This window comes from Jaculus jaculus, chromosome 5 (assembly GCF_020740685.1).
Source record: "Jaculus jaculus isolate mJacJac1 chromosome 5, mJacJac1.mat.Y.cur, whole genome shotgun sequence".
NCBI lineage: Eukaryota > Metazoa > Chordata > Mammalia > Rodentia > Dipodidae > Jaculus > Jaculus jaculus.
The window spans coordinates 88088565-88102865 of record NC_059106.1 but is presented as its reverse complement, the minus strand read 5'-3'; the positions used below and the strand labels follow the sequence as shown (position 1 = coordinate 88102865).

The window sequence follows — 14301 nt, the reverse complement described above, 5'->3', positions numbered from 1 at the left end:
CATTGTCAGCCTCTGCCCTTGTCATATCCTATTCCCCTACTCTTCCTTGTTCAGGTATATCAGTCATGCATTATGGAGTTAGCCCGCAGTTATGGTTAGGAGGAAATGTCTCTGCATATCATGATTCAACATGTGGCTCTGACATTCTTTCCACCCCCACTTCCACAAAATTTCCCGGATCCATGTTGGGTTCATTTTTGGGTCTGCTTCAGTGATGAGGTCATGGGCGCCTCTGTGTCTCTGGATATCTGATTTGGTAGAAGTTTATTGTTATCTGTGTCAATTTCCTTCATCCTTGTGCTGGTACCTGGTTCACCAAGAAAACAGCACGCTTGCTTGTTTAGCCAATTATTTTTAGTTTTAGCTAGGGATTTTTTTGTGGTATGATGGGGTGGCTCTCTCCTTAGAATCTGTCTATCTGTAAAAAGAGAAGCAGATTCTCCAGCAGAGAGTAAAGTTAGCAGCAGATAAATGGAATAACCCTTCTTTTGATTTTTAGAGGGAATTTAATAGGTGTAGGCCCTCTTTCAGTGCACAATTGGTGGTAGCTTGATAATGGAGAAGGGTCTCATTTTTGGATATGGTTCTGACTTGTTTCCCAGCTCCCGCTATGGGTTCTGTTCCACGGAGCAGACCAGTGAGAAAATCAGGAGCACTTAGCTTCCCACTATATCAGTGCACCACTATTGCACTTGTGTGAGCATCACGACAGGTTATTTGCTGCTAAGTAGGTTAGACCATGAGTTGCTTGAAAATTTGCCATTTTCCCCTGGTTGCCCATGTAGCACCTTCTGGCACTAGATGAACTGACTGTCTGGGGACTGACTCTCTTCTAGCTTCCAGGCATGTCACTCCATGTTACGTGTCATCCCATATGGTATCCTCAGCAGTAGGGTCTTACAAATAACATTTGGTGTGTCATCAAGTACTCTAACAGAATTCTGTCCTTCTTTTAGGAAACATTGTAGGTCTCTCTCATCAAAAGCTCATTGTGGATGATAGCCCCATGCTGGTACTGGGAGTTACAGGTCATTGCCAACAAACAGAAGGAAGAAAAAGATAAGTAATATAAAAGAGTCAGAGAGAAGAGAGAGGGAGGAAGGGAGAGAAGGAGAGAGAGAGAGAGAGAAGCTGTAGAAGATTAAGGTTAGTCTTCATCATACCCTCAATAGTGCCTTGTGACTCAGGTGTTCCCTCTAAGGGCCTGGTGAAGGTACAATCATTTGGTCTGCATTTTAGGATGTAGAAGTTTATGGTACCATTGCTCTTTGGGTCTAGATTTGTGTCTCCCACCCCATCACTTTCCCTCCCCACCCATCCAATTGTCCAGTCCTCGAGATGCTTACTGGGTTTGTTGGCATCTTGGGTAGGTTCAGGTTAGGTGCTGTAGATGAGTGAGACCATGAGGCGATTATCTTTCTGTAATTCAGTAAGTTACCTGAGAATGGTCTGTTCCAGGTTCAACCATTTGTCTTCGTTGTGTCATTTTTTTCTTACTGCTGTGTTTAATTCCATTGTGTAGATATACCACATTTTAGTTATCCATTCTTCTAGTGATGGACATCTGGGTTGATTCCAGCTCTTAGCTATTATGAATTGAGCTGCTATAAATACAGTTGAACAAATCTCTCTGGACTGAGGCTTGTAGGTTTTTGGGTACATGCTCAGTAAGGGTTTGTTGGTAACTCTTTAGTCAGCTTTTTTAGGAGTCTCAATATTGCTTTCCAAAGTGGTTGTATCATCTTACATTCCCACCAATAGTGGATGAGGGTTCCTATTTCTCCACATCCTGGCAGCATTTATTTTCACTTCAGTTTTTTTTGATATTTGCTATCTTTACTTGGGTAAGGTGGAATCTCTTAGTTGTTTCAATTTGCTTTTCCGTGATTATTAGGGATGACAAACATTTTCTTAAGTGTGTGTTTGCCATTTTTATTTATTCCTCTGTGCACTACCTGTCCAGCTCTTTGCCCCTTTTGTGAGTGGGTTGTTTGACTTTTTGTTGTTTAGATTTTTGAGTTCTTTGTATATTCTAGAGATTGGGTCTTTGTCAGTTGGATATTCTGCAAGTATTTTCTCCCATTCTGTGGGTAATCTATTAGCTTTACTTACTCTATGCTTGTCTGTGAAGAAACTCTTCAGATTCATGTGACACCATTGGTTGAGTGATTGTTTAATATACTGTGCTACTGGGGGTTTGTTCAGGAAGTCTTTTTTCATTCCTATATCATGGAAAGTTCCTCCTATATTTTCTTCCAATAGTAGCCGAGTTTCCAGTCTCATATTGAGTTCATTGATCCATTTGTACTTGAGTGTTGTGCATGGCAAGATGTGTGGATGAAGTTTCAATTTCCTGCATATGGTTATCCAGTTTGTCCAGCACCAATTGTTTTCTTAGTTTCCAATTCATTAATTTCTGCTCTGATCTTAATTATTTATTTCTGTCTGGAGATTTTGGGTTGGATCCTTCTTCCTTTTCCAGTGCCTTTAGGTGGATGGTTAGGTTATTGATTTGGGATCTCTCTGTCTTTTTTTTTTTTTAATTTATTTATTTGAGAGCGACAGACACAGAAGGACAGATAGAGGGAGAGAGAGAGAATGGGCGTGTCAGGGCTTCCAGCCTCTGCAAACAAACTCCAGACGCGTGCGCCCCCTTGTGCATCTGGCTAACGTGGGACCTGGGGAATCGAGCCTCGAACCGGGGTCCTTAGGCTTCACAGGCAAGCGCTTAACCGCTAAGCCATCTCTCCAGCCCTCTCTCTGTCTTTTTTATGAAGGCATTGAGTGCTCTGAATTTTCCCCTGAGGACCACTTTCATTGAGTCACATAGGTTTGATGTTTATTCATCATCATTCATTTCTAGAAATTTTGCAGTTTCATTTTTTATTTAATCCACTACCCATTTATTGTTTAATAGTGTGCAGTTTAGTTTCCAGGAGGTGATGGGATTCTTGGTGGGTCTTTTGTTCTTAATTTCTAGCAAAATAGCATTTTGATCTGATACCATACAAGGAATTATGTCAATCCTCCTAAATATATGGAAGCAGGCTTTGTAACCCAGTATATGATTTATTTTAAAGAATGTTCCATGGGCTGCTGAGAAGAAAGTGTAGTCTGTGGATTTGGCATGGAATGTTCTTTAGATGTCTGTTAGGTCTAAGTGATCTATGGTTTTGTTGAGGTCTCTTACTTCCCTGTTGAGTTTCTCTTTGGATGATGTCTACTACTGATGATGCTGTATTGAAGTCCCCAACTTTGATGGTGTTGGTTATTATTTCTGTTTTATAATTATGTAGGTTTTGTTTCATGAACTATGGTGCCCCTGTGTTTGGTGCATAAATATCTCTTGATGGTAGCCGTTCTGATGGGAGAGAGATGGACTCTCAAGGTACTTTTAATTTGCATTTCCCTGATAGCTAAGGATGTCGAACACGTTTTTAGATGTATACATGCCACCTGTATTTCTTCCTTTGAGATCCCTCTATTTAATTCCATAGTCCATTTTTTTTTTGATTGGGTTGTTTGGTTTATTATTGTTGTGTGGTTTTTTTTTTTTTTGAGTTCTTTGTATATTCTGGATATTAATCCTCCATTAGAGGAGTCACTGGAAAAGGTTTTCTCCCATTCTATAGGTTGTCCCTTGCTCTATTCACAAAAGCTTTGTCATTTCATCAGATCCCAGTAGTTAATTAGTGGTTTTATTTTCTCAGCCATTTGGGTATATCCAGAAAGTCATTACTTATGACAATATGTTGAAGGATTTTCCCTAGCTTTTCCTCTAGCAATTTCAGAGTTTCAGGTCTGATATTAAGGTCCCTGATCCATTTGGATTTGATTCTTGTGCATGGATAAAGAAAGGAATCTATTTTCATTCTTCTACATATAGATATCCAGTTTTCCAAGCACCACTTGTTGAAGAGGCTGTCTTTTCTCCAATGAATTATTTTTGGCATTTTTGTCAAAAATCAGATGGCTGTAGCTGCCTGGAATAACATCTGGGTCCTCTATTTTGTTCCATTAGTCTACATGTTTGTCTTTGTGCCAATACCATGCTCTTTTTGTTGCTATCACTTTGTAATACAGCTTCAAATCAGGTATGGTGATGCTATCAGCCTTATTTTTGTTGCTCAAAATTGTTTTTGCTATTTGAGGTATTTTGTCATTCCATATGAATTTTAGGTTTTTTTTTTCTATTTATGTGAAGAATATCATTGGAATTTTAATGGGGATTGCATTAAATGTATAGATTGCTTTTGGTAAGATTGATAATTTCACAATATTGATTATTCCAATGCAAGAATATGGTATAACTTTTCATTTCCTTGTGTCTTCTATAATTTCTTGCTTGAGTGTTTTAAAGTTTTCCTTATAGACAACCTTCATTTTCATAGTTAAGTTTATTCCAAGGCACTTTTTTTAGAGGCAATTATAAATGGGAGAGATTCCCTGATTTCATTCTCTGCACATTTGTTGTTAGTATATAGGAATGTTACTTATTTCTGTGTATTTATTTTGTATTCTGCTATGTTGCTAAAAGTGTTTATCAGCTCTCACAATTTGCTGATAGAATTTTTAGGATCTTTTATGTATAGAATCATATCTGCATTTAATGATAATTTGTTTTCTTCCTTTCCAATTTGTATTCTTTTTATGAGTGTCTCTTGCATTATTGGTATAGTTAAGACTTCCAGTACTGTATTAAATAAAAGTGGGGGCAGTGGACACCCGTGTTTTGTTCATGAATTACTGGAAAAACTTTGTTTTTCTCCATTTAGTATTATGTTGGCTGTACTTATAGCAATTTTATGGTTATAGGTTAGGTCTGTTATTAATTTTATAGTATTTTAATGTAGGTTATGAGGTTGTTTTTACATATTCATTACCAACTATTAGTAAATATTTTCCTTTCTACATAGAATTGATTGTACAGTTTTATTAAGACCTGTTTACCGTGTGTATGAATTCTTGCATCTCATAAATTTTTGGTAGGACTTACTTGTTTTGTTAAAGATTATTTAATTGCTTTAAAATCTTAATTCATAGATGGATTTTTTTAAATTTAATTTATTAGTTTTCTTTTCAGTAAATACAGGCAGTTTGGTACCATTATTTAGGCTCATCTGTGATCTACCCCTTCCCATTAGACCCTCCTTGTTAATGAAAATGGGTCGTGCATTGTGGAGTTAGCCCCCAGTTATTGGTATGATAAATGTCTCTGCAAATCATGACCCAACATGTGACTCTGACATTCTTTCCGCCCCCTCTTCCGCAAAATTTCCCTGAGCCATGTTGGGTTCTTTTTTGGTCTGCTTCAGTGCTGAGGTGTTGGGGGCCTCTGAGGCTCTGGTTCTCTGCTTTGGTAGGAGTTGATTTTTCTCTGCGTTGATCTCCTTCCCCTTTGTGCTGGTATCTGGTTCACAGGAAAACATCACCCTTGCTTATTTCGCCAGTTGTCCTTAGTTTCAGTTGGGCCCCTTTTGAGGTATGTTGGGGCAGCTCTCTTCTTAGGATCTGCATCTATCTGGAAAAGAGAAGCAGATTCTCCAACGGAGAGTAAGTTAGCACCCAGAAAATTGAGATAACACTTACTTTTTTGATAGACAGTATGGTAGATTTAGGCCCTCTTATACCCCGTGATTGATGGTAGCTTGATATTGAAGAGTGGGCTTGTGTTTGGGTATGGTTCTGACTTGTTTCCCAGCTCCAGCTATGGGTCTAGTACCACTGAGTAGATCAGTTAGCCAAATCAAGAGCAATTGATTCCTCACCATGGCTGTGTACCACTATTGCACTTGTGTGGGCATCACATCCAGTTATTTGTTGCTAATTAGGTTAAACAATGTGTTGCTTGGACAGATCTTGGTCATTTCCCCCAGTCGCCTATGTAGCGCCTTCTGGCAGTAGACACGCTGACTGTCTGGGGACTGACTCTCTCCTGGCTTCCAGCCATGTCATTCCATTTTACACATCAGCTCTGTATGGAGTCTTCAGCAATAGGGTCTTACCACTGGCCTTTGGTGGGTCATCAAGTACTCTGACAGAAGTCTGTCATCGTTTGGGGAAACCTTGTAGGTTTCTCTGATCAAAAGCTCATTGTGGATGGTAGGCCCAAGCTGGAACTGGGGGTTACAGGTCAGTGTCCACTAAGAAATTGAGGAAAAAGATAACTAATATACAAGAGTTAGAGAGGATAGAGATAGAGGGGAGAGGGGGAGAGGAAGGGAGGGAAGATGTAGAAGATTTAGGTCAGTTTTGATCCTACCCTCTCCAGTGTCTTGTAGTTCAGGTGTTTCCTGTAAGGGTCTAGTGAAGGTTCAGCCATTTGGTCTGTCTTTTAGGAAGTAGAATTTTATGGTACCATTGCCGTTTGTGTCTGGATTACTGTTTTCCACCCTTTGATTCCCTCCCCGCCCTCCCATCCATCTTATTGTCTAGTCCATGAGGTGCTTGCTGGGTATGTAAGGCATCTTGGGCAGAAAAAATGTGGAACGCTTCACGAATTTGTGTGTCATCCTTGCGCAGGGGCCATGGTAATCTTCTCTGTATCTTTCCAATTTTAGTATATGTGCTGCCGAAGCGAGCACTCTTTGATGGATTTTTTAAAGGTTATGATTTTTTGTTTTGGGAGGATTTTTAATGATGTTAAAATAGAAGCAATGTCCATGTCATTTTTCTACATTTTAAGTGGAAATACAACACTTACTTTCAAAAATAAAAATTTTTATAGAGAAATATAACTTATATTGGTTCTTAAATTGTTTATACAAATGGAAGATTTGGAAGCTACAGTGCTATTTAAGGAAATATTGCTTAATTCAAGTTGAAACAATTAACATATTTTGACAAGTAATATACCATAATAGTTACTAGTTAGTAAATTTAGTTTCATGAACAATATTTTGGAGTTCAGTACTGTTAATAATGATTTCAAATCTAATTCTCATGAGACAGCTTTGGAAGATAGGTTTACTATTGTCTTAGTTATTAATTGGAGGAAATGGTATTTAAGGTGTTAAGTTGATGGCATTGGGTCACAGAGCACTAGTTTGTTTTTGAGGTAAAATCTCAGCCCATATATTCCTGATTCCAAATTGTATCCTCTTTCAACTATACTACAGTTTATAGTTAATTTATTATATTCTGGTTATCTTGCCTAACAAGTGAGTGTGAAAGAATTAAATTAATGTTAAAATATTGTTGGACTTTTATTACTGAATACTTTGATTTTTGTTTAATACTAGTTTATTTTTTTAATTACAGGCAATGAATTAGGAAATGATGATATTATTGGAGGAAATATAAGCAAATATATGGTGTTTCCAGCTGGATACTCTGGACAGCCCAAGAAAGGACATCTTATATTTGATGCATGCTTTGAAAGTGGTAAGTTTTCTAAGACCTTTATCTTTGAGTTTGTCTGGCAAGGCTTTTTATCAGAACTCAACCCACTTAATCTTTTGTCATAATGAAACAATATGTTGTGGAGAAGGAAATTTTGAGAGAATAAACTTGAAATATTGGCTTTTCATTGCTATTCATGACTAAACACTCAATTGCTATTTCTTTTGGGATAAAATGGCATGATTTGACCCTATCACAAATCACATGACATTCTCACAGAACTTCTCTGGTGGGGAGAGGATTCTCTACTTTAAAATTTTCAGAGATCAAGTGAACATAAACACAAGGAGAATAAGTACTTATGGCTCACAGTTGACAACTGTGGTTATTCTGGAAGTGATGATCAAGGATTTGATTGCATATCCCCACTTCATAGAAGTTCATTCTTCTTAACCTGTTTGTGTCTTTATCATCATCATCTGAGCAGCTCATTGTAGAAACTCTGTATTTACAGACTATATTATCAAATATAAACATTTTATTGCCAGTAATTATTCATTTTATTTGATTATATATATTTGTGTGTTGTATTGTCTGCCTACCTGTGTCTGAAGAGACATTCCAGCTTCTGTTATATGTTCTGATCCTTAAATACTTTGGATACCAAATAATTGATAATTTGTTTATCAGGTTTTTTTACTTTTATTATTGTACATTGTATTATTTTGATATGGTTAATGTACAAAGTACCATACCCTGAATAAATTAACCAATACAGATTCATTGTGTCTTCATTCTGGGAAACAGAAGTCTGAGATCAACCTGCTAGCACCAGGGCTTCTTCCTTGAAGGTTGTGTGGATTAATGTGTTGAAGCTTCTCTCCTAACTTCTGGCAGTTTGTTATTAAACTTTAGTGTTCACTGGCTAGGACAAGCCTCATCCTGATTTTCATTTTTGTCTTAATATGTTGTTTTTCATGTGTGGGGGTCTAAATTTAGATGTCTTATAAAATGTCATTCATATTCCATTGTTTTTTATTACAATGATCTCAAACTTTTTTACTTCTATAAAGACTTTATCTCCCAGGAAAATCACATTCCAAGGTACAGAGAGTTAAGATTTCAAAGAATTTTAAGAGGACCTGTCATTTAATCTATCATTGAAGATTGTGGTGTTATTCTTCTAGTGAGAGTGGGATACTGTACATAATAAGAAACAAAATTTTCTGTATTTAGAATCTTGTATTTATACCTTTTCTGGAATATACTTGGTTCCTTAAAAGTATCTTTTTATCCCTTTTACCTTAGTTAATGATGATGGAGTGAAAGGTCAGCAATTAAAAACAGTCACTTTCAAAGCCTGGTAGCCCTGGTTCAGTTCCTCAACACCTACATAAAGCTGGATGCAAAATGTAGCACATAAATCTTGTGATAAACTTATGTGGTTCTTAGTATTTTGGAACCCTTTTGTGAGAGGAATTTAGAAGTCTTTGGAACTTTGTACTAGAGAAGCTTTACAGTGCAGTAGGCACATCTTAATAGGCCATTGTGTTTCAAGTTTGTAAGATCAGCAGGCCAATGTAAATGTAAGAAATACAAGCTCAATTTGTGATGTGGCAGGAAAAATTGTGGGCTCAGAGAAAATGTAGCCCACAAGAGAAGTCATGCAAGCGCTTAACCACTAAGCAATCTCTCCAGCCCTTTTATTATTATTTTTGCTGTTGTTTATTCTTACTTATTTATTTGAGTGCAACAGAGAGAGAAAGAGGCAGGGGTGGGGGAGAAAGAGAGAGAGAGAGAGAGAATGGATGCACCAGGGCCTACAGCCACTGCAGATGAACTCTATAGATGCATGAGCCCCCTTGTGCATCTGGCTAACGTGGGTCCTGGGGAATTGAGCCTTGAACTGGGGTCCTTAGGCTTCACAGGCAAGCGTTTAACTGCTAAGCTGACTCTCCAGCCCTCAATGTGTCATTCTTTCTTACTGCTGAGTAGAATTCCATCATATCAATATACAACATCTTGATTATCTATTCAGTGATGGGCACCTGAGTTGGTTCCAGTTTTTAGCTATTATGAATTGAGCATCTTTAAACATGGTTGAACAAATATTTCTGAAATGAGATGTGGAGCTTTTAGGGTAAATGCCCAATTAGGGAATAACAGGGTCTGTTGGTAACTCTATACTCATCCTTTTCAGGAGTCTCCATATTGATTTCCACAGTGTTTGTACCCGTTTACCTTCCCAGCAACAGTGAATGAGTGTTCCTATTTCCCTACAGCCTTGTTTTCATTTGATTTTTTTAAATGTTTTCTGTTCTTACTGGGGTAAGGTAGAATCTCATAATTGTTTTAACTTGCATTTCATTAATGGTTAGGGATGTTAAACATTTTTTTAAGTGTGTGTTAACCATTTATATGCTTCCTCTGAGAACTCCCTATTCAGGTCTCTGCCACATTTTTGGAGTGGGTTGTTTGATTTTTTTATTGTTTAGTGTTTTGAGTTCTTTGTAGATTCTAGATATTAGGTTTCTGTCAGTGGGGGGGTGGCAAAGATTTTCTCCCATTCAGTGGGAGAAAATATTGTTTCTGCTTATGGTATATTTGTGCAAAAGGTTTTTAGCTTCATGAGATCCCATTGGTTGGGTGCTTGTTTAATTTCCTTGGCTACTGGGGTTTTGTTCAGGAAGTGTTTTCCCAGTCCTATATCATGGAGAGTGCCCCCTATTTTTTCTTCCAGTAGTTGAAGAGTTTCAGGTCTTATATTGAGGTATTTCATCCATTTTGACTTGATTTTTGTGTATGGTGAAATGAGGAGGTCTAATTTCATTTTTCTATGTATGGTCATCCAATTTGTTTAACACAATTGTTTTGAAGATGCTGTGTTTTCTCCAGTCTACATTATTGGCACCTCTGTCAAAGATAAAGCAGCTGTAGTTGCTTTCCCTAAGGTCTGGATCTTCAATTTTCTTCCATTGGTCTGTTTCTGGTTTTATTCTAGTATCATGCTGTTATTGTTACTGTGACTTTGTAATATAGCTTTAGATCAGCTATGGTGATACCACCAGAAGGTTCTTTTTGTTTGTTTGTTTTTGCTAAGTATATTTTTTGGATGTCTGGGGTCTTTTGTAATTCCATGTGAATTTTGAGATCAATTTTTCAATCTCTGTGGATAGCGATGCTGGTATATCTGTTGGTGTTGTGTTAAATCTGTATATTGCTTTTGTAGAATTGCCATTTTCACAATATTAGTTATGCCTCTCCAGGAGCAGGGGAGGTCTTTCCACTTTCTCAAGACCTCCTCTATTTCTTTCTTGAGTGCTGTTATGTTTGTATTTTATGGTTAAGTTTCTTTATGTGGTATATTACATTGACCAATCTTCATATGTTAAACTATCCCTGCACACTGGGATGAAGCCTACTTGATCAAGTTAGACAATTCTTTTGATGTGTTGTTGAATTCAGTATGCCTGATATGTGTGTGTGTGTGTGTGTGTGTGTGTGTGTGTATCTATGTCTATGTCTATGTCTATGTCTATGTCTATGTCTATGTCTATGTCTATGTCTATGTCTATGTCTATGTCTATGTCTATGTCTATGTCTATGTCTATGTCTATGTCTATGTCTATGACTATATACCTCATTGTGATGTACTCATGTTGGATCATTCCCTTGATGTATAGTACGAAGTGGCCTTCTTTGTCTTTTTGGTTTGTAGTCATTTTTTCAACTACTAATATAGCAATATCCACTTACTTTTTTATATCCATTTGCTTGGAATATCATTTTGCAACCTTCCTGCCTGAGAAAGTGTCTGTCTTTAGTGGCAAGGTGGGTTTCTTGAAGAAAGCAGATATAAGGGTCCAGGTTTTTTTTTAATCCACCTTTATAACCCATGTCTTTAATGGGTGAGTTAAGACCATTATTATTTAGGGATATTACTGTGAGATTTGAATTAATCCCTACCATAATTAGGTGTTTTATGGGGTTTAGTGCTTTTTGTGTTATGTATTCTTTTGAGCTGGGTTTATTGTGTTTATTGTGATCATCTTCTTGATGGTTCTTGAGACTGTTATTTTTTTTTTCTTGTCTGCACATCGCCTAATGAGTTTTTATAAAATTTTTATTAACATTTTCTATGATTATAAATAATATCCCATGGTAATTCCCGCCCTCCTCCCCCACTTTCCCCTTTGAAATTTCATTCTCCATCATATTACCTCCCAATCTCAATCATTGTACTTACATATATACAATATCAACTTATTAAGTACCCTCCTCCCTTCTTTACTCTTCCCTTTATATCTCCATTTTAACTTATTAGCATCTGCTACTAAGTATTTTCCTTCTCACACAGAAGACCAATCATCGGTAGTTAGGATCCACATATGAGAGAGAACATGTGGCACTTGGCTTTCTGGGGCTGGGTTACCTCACTTAGATCCATCCATTTTTCTGCAAATTTTATAACTTAATTTTTCTTTACCACTGAGTAGAACTCTATTGTATAAATGTGCCATATCTTCATTATCCACTCATCAGCTGAGGGACATATAGGCTGGTAGCATTTCCCAGCTATTATAAATTGAGCACCCATAAACATGGTTGAGCATGTACTTCTAACAAAATGAGATGATTCCTTTGGATATATGCCTAGGAGTGCTATAGCTGGGTCATATGGTAGATCAATCTTTAGCTGTTTTAGGAACCTCCACACTGTTTTCCACAATAGCTGGACCAGATTGCATTCCCCCAAGCAGCGTACAAGGGTTCCTCTTTTTCCACATCCCCACCAACATTTATGATCATTTGCTTTCATGATGGTGGCCAATCTGACAGGAGTGAGATGGAATCTCAATGTAGTTTTAATCTGCATTTCCCTGATGACTAGTGACGTAGAACATTTTTTTAGATGCTTATATGCCATTCTTATTTCTTCCTTTAAGAATGCTCTATTTAGCTCGATAGCCCATTTTTTGATTGGCTTGTTTGACTCCTTATTATTTAACTTTTTGAGTTCTTTGTATATTTGTATATCTTAGATATTAATCCTCTATCAGATATATAGCTGGTGAAGATTTTTTCCCATTCTGTAGGTTGCCTCTTTGCTGTTTTCACTGTGTCCTTTGCAGTGCAAAATCTTTGTAATTTCATGAGGTCCCAGTGATTAATCTGTGGTTTTATTGCCTGAACAAATGGGGTTGTATTCAGAAAGCCTTTGCCAAGACGAATATGTTGAAGGGTTTCCCCTACTTTTTCCTCTAGCAGTTTCAGAGTTTCAGGTCTGATGTTAAGGTCTTTAAACCATTTGGACTTAAATCTTGTGCATGGCGAGAGAGAAGCATCTATTTTCATCCTTCTGCAGATATATATCCATTTTCCCCAACACTATTTGCTGAAGAGGCTGTCTTTTCTCCAATGAGTATTTTTGGCATTTTTATCAAATATCAGGTGGCTATAGCTACTTGGGCTTACATCTGGGTCCTGTATTCTGTTCCACTGATCTACATGACTATTTTTGTGCCAGTACCATGCTGTTTTTGTTACTATGGCTCTGTAGTATATGTTAAAAGCAGCTATGGTGATACCACCAGCCTCATTTTTGTTGCTTAGTATTATTTTAGATATTCGAGGTTTTTTGTGATTCCAAATGAATTTTTGGATTGTTTTTCTATTTCCATGAAGAATACCTTTGGAATTTTGATGGGGATTGCATTAAATATGTAGATTGCTTTAGGTAAGATTGCCATTTTCACAATATCGATTCTTCCAATCCAGGAACAGGGGATGTTCCTCCACTTTCTAGAGTCTTCTGCAATTTCTCGCTTGAGTGTTTTAAAGTTCTCATGGTACAGATTCTTTACTTCCTTTGTTAGTTTTATTCCAAGGTACTTTATTTTTTTGATGCAATTGTGAATGGGAGTGATGCTCTGATTTCATCCTCTGTGTGTTTGTTGTTAGCATATATGAAGCCTACTGATTTCTGTGTGTTTATTTTATATCCTGCTACATGGCTGTAGGATTTTATTAGGTCTAACAGTTTGCTAATAGAGTTTTTAGGGTTCTTTATGTATAGAATCATGTCATCTTCAAATAACGATGACTTGATCTCTTCCTTTCCAATTTGTATCCCTTTTATGTGTGTCTCTTGCCTTATTGCTATGGCTAAGACTTCCAAAACTATATTAAATAAAAGTGGAGACAGTGGACTCCCTTGTGTTGTTCCTGATTTTAGTGGAAAAGCTTCCAGTTTTTCCCCATTTAGTAATATGTTGGCTGTAGGCTTGTCATAAATAACTTTTATTATATTGAGATATGTTCCTTCTATTCACAGTCTCTGTAGGACTTTTATCATGAACAGATGTTGGATTTTGTCAAACTCTTTCTCTGCGTTCAATGAGATGATCATGTGATTTTTGTCCTTCAACCCATTTATATAATGTATTACATTTATAGATTTGTATATATTGAACCATCCCTGTATCTCTGGGATAAAGCCTACTTGGTCAGGGTGAATGATCTTTTTGATATACTCTTGTATTCTGTTTGCCAATATTTTGTTGAGAATTTTTGAATCAATGTTCATGAGGGAGATTGGTCTGTAATTTTCTTTTTTTGTTCTATCTTTGCCGGTTTTTGGTATCATGGTGATGCTGGCCTCAGAGAAGGAGTTTGGTAGAATTCCTTCTTTTTCTATTTCCTGGAAAAGCTTAAGAAGCAATGGTGTTAGCTCTTCCATAAAGGTCTGGTAAAATTCAGCTGTGAATCCATCTGGGCCTGGGCTTTTTTTTGGTTGGGAGATTATTAAAACTGTTCGGATCTCCATGTTTGTTATAGGTCTATTTAAGTGATTAATCTCATTTTGATTTAATTTAGGTAGGTCATATAAATCAAGGAAATTATCCATTACTTTCAGATTTTCATAGGTTGTGGAGTATAAGCTTTTATAGTATGTCCCTA

The 14301-nt window shown here is 37.0% G+C and overlaps 1 protein-coding gene and 1 non-coding gene across 3 annotated transcripts in view; one reads left to right on the top strand and one right to left on the bottom strand.

Annotated features, from left to right (window-relative positions):
- Positions 1–14301, top strand: part of Agbl4 (AGBL carboxypeptidase 4) — a 1499625-nt gene that overhangs the window by 147382 nt on the left and 1337942 nt on the right. For both annotated transcript variants that reach the window (XM_045149299.1, XM_045149298.1), the window contains exon 2: positions 7261–7383. In XM_045149299.1, the coding sequence (XP_045005234.1) occupies positions 7261–7383 (123 nt within the window). The remainder of the gene's footprint in view (positions 1–7260; positions 7384–14301) is intronic.
- On the bottom strand, positions 6478–6584 carry LOC123461076. The gene has a single exon (XR_006637394.1). It is a non-coding gene; the product is annotated as a U6 spliceosomal RNA (small nuclear RNA).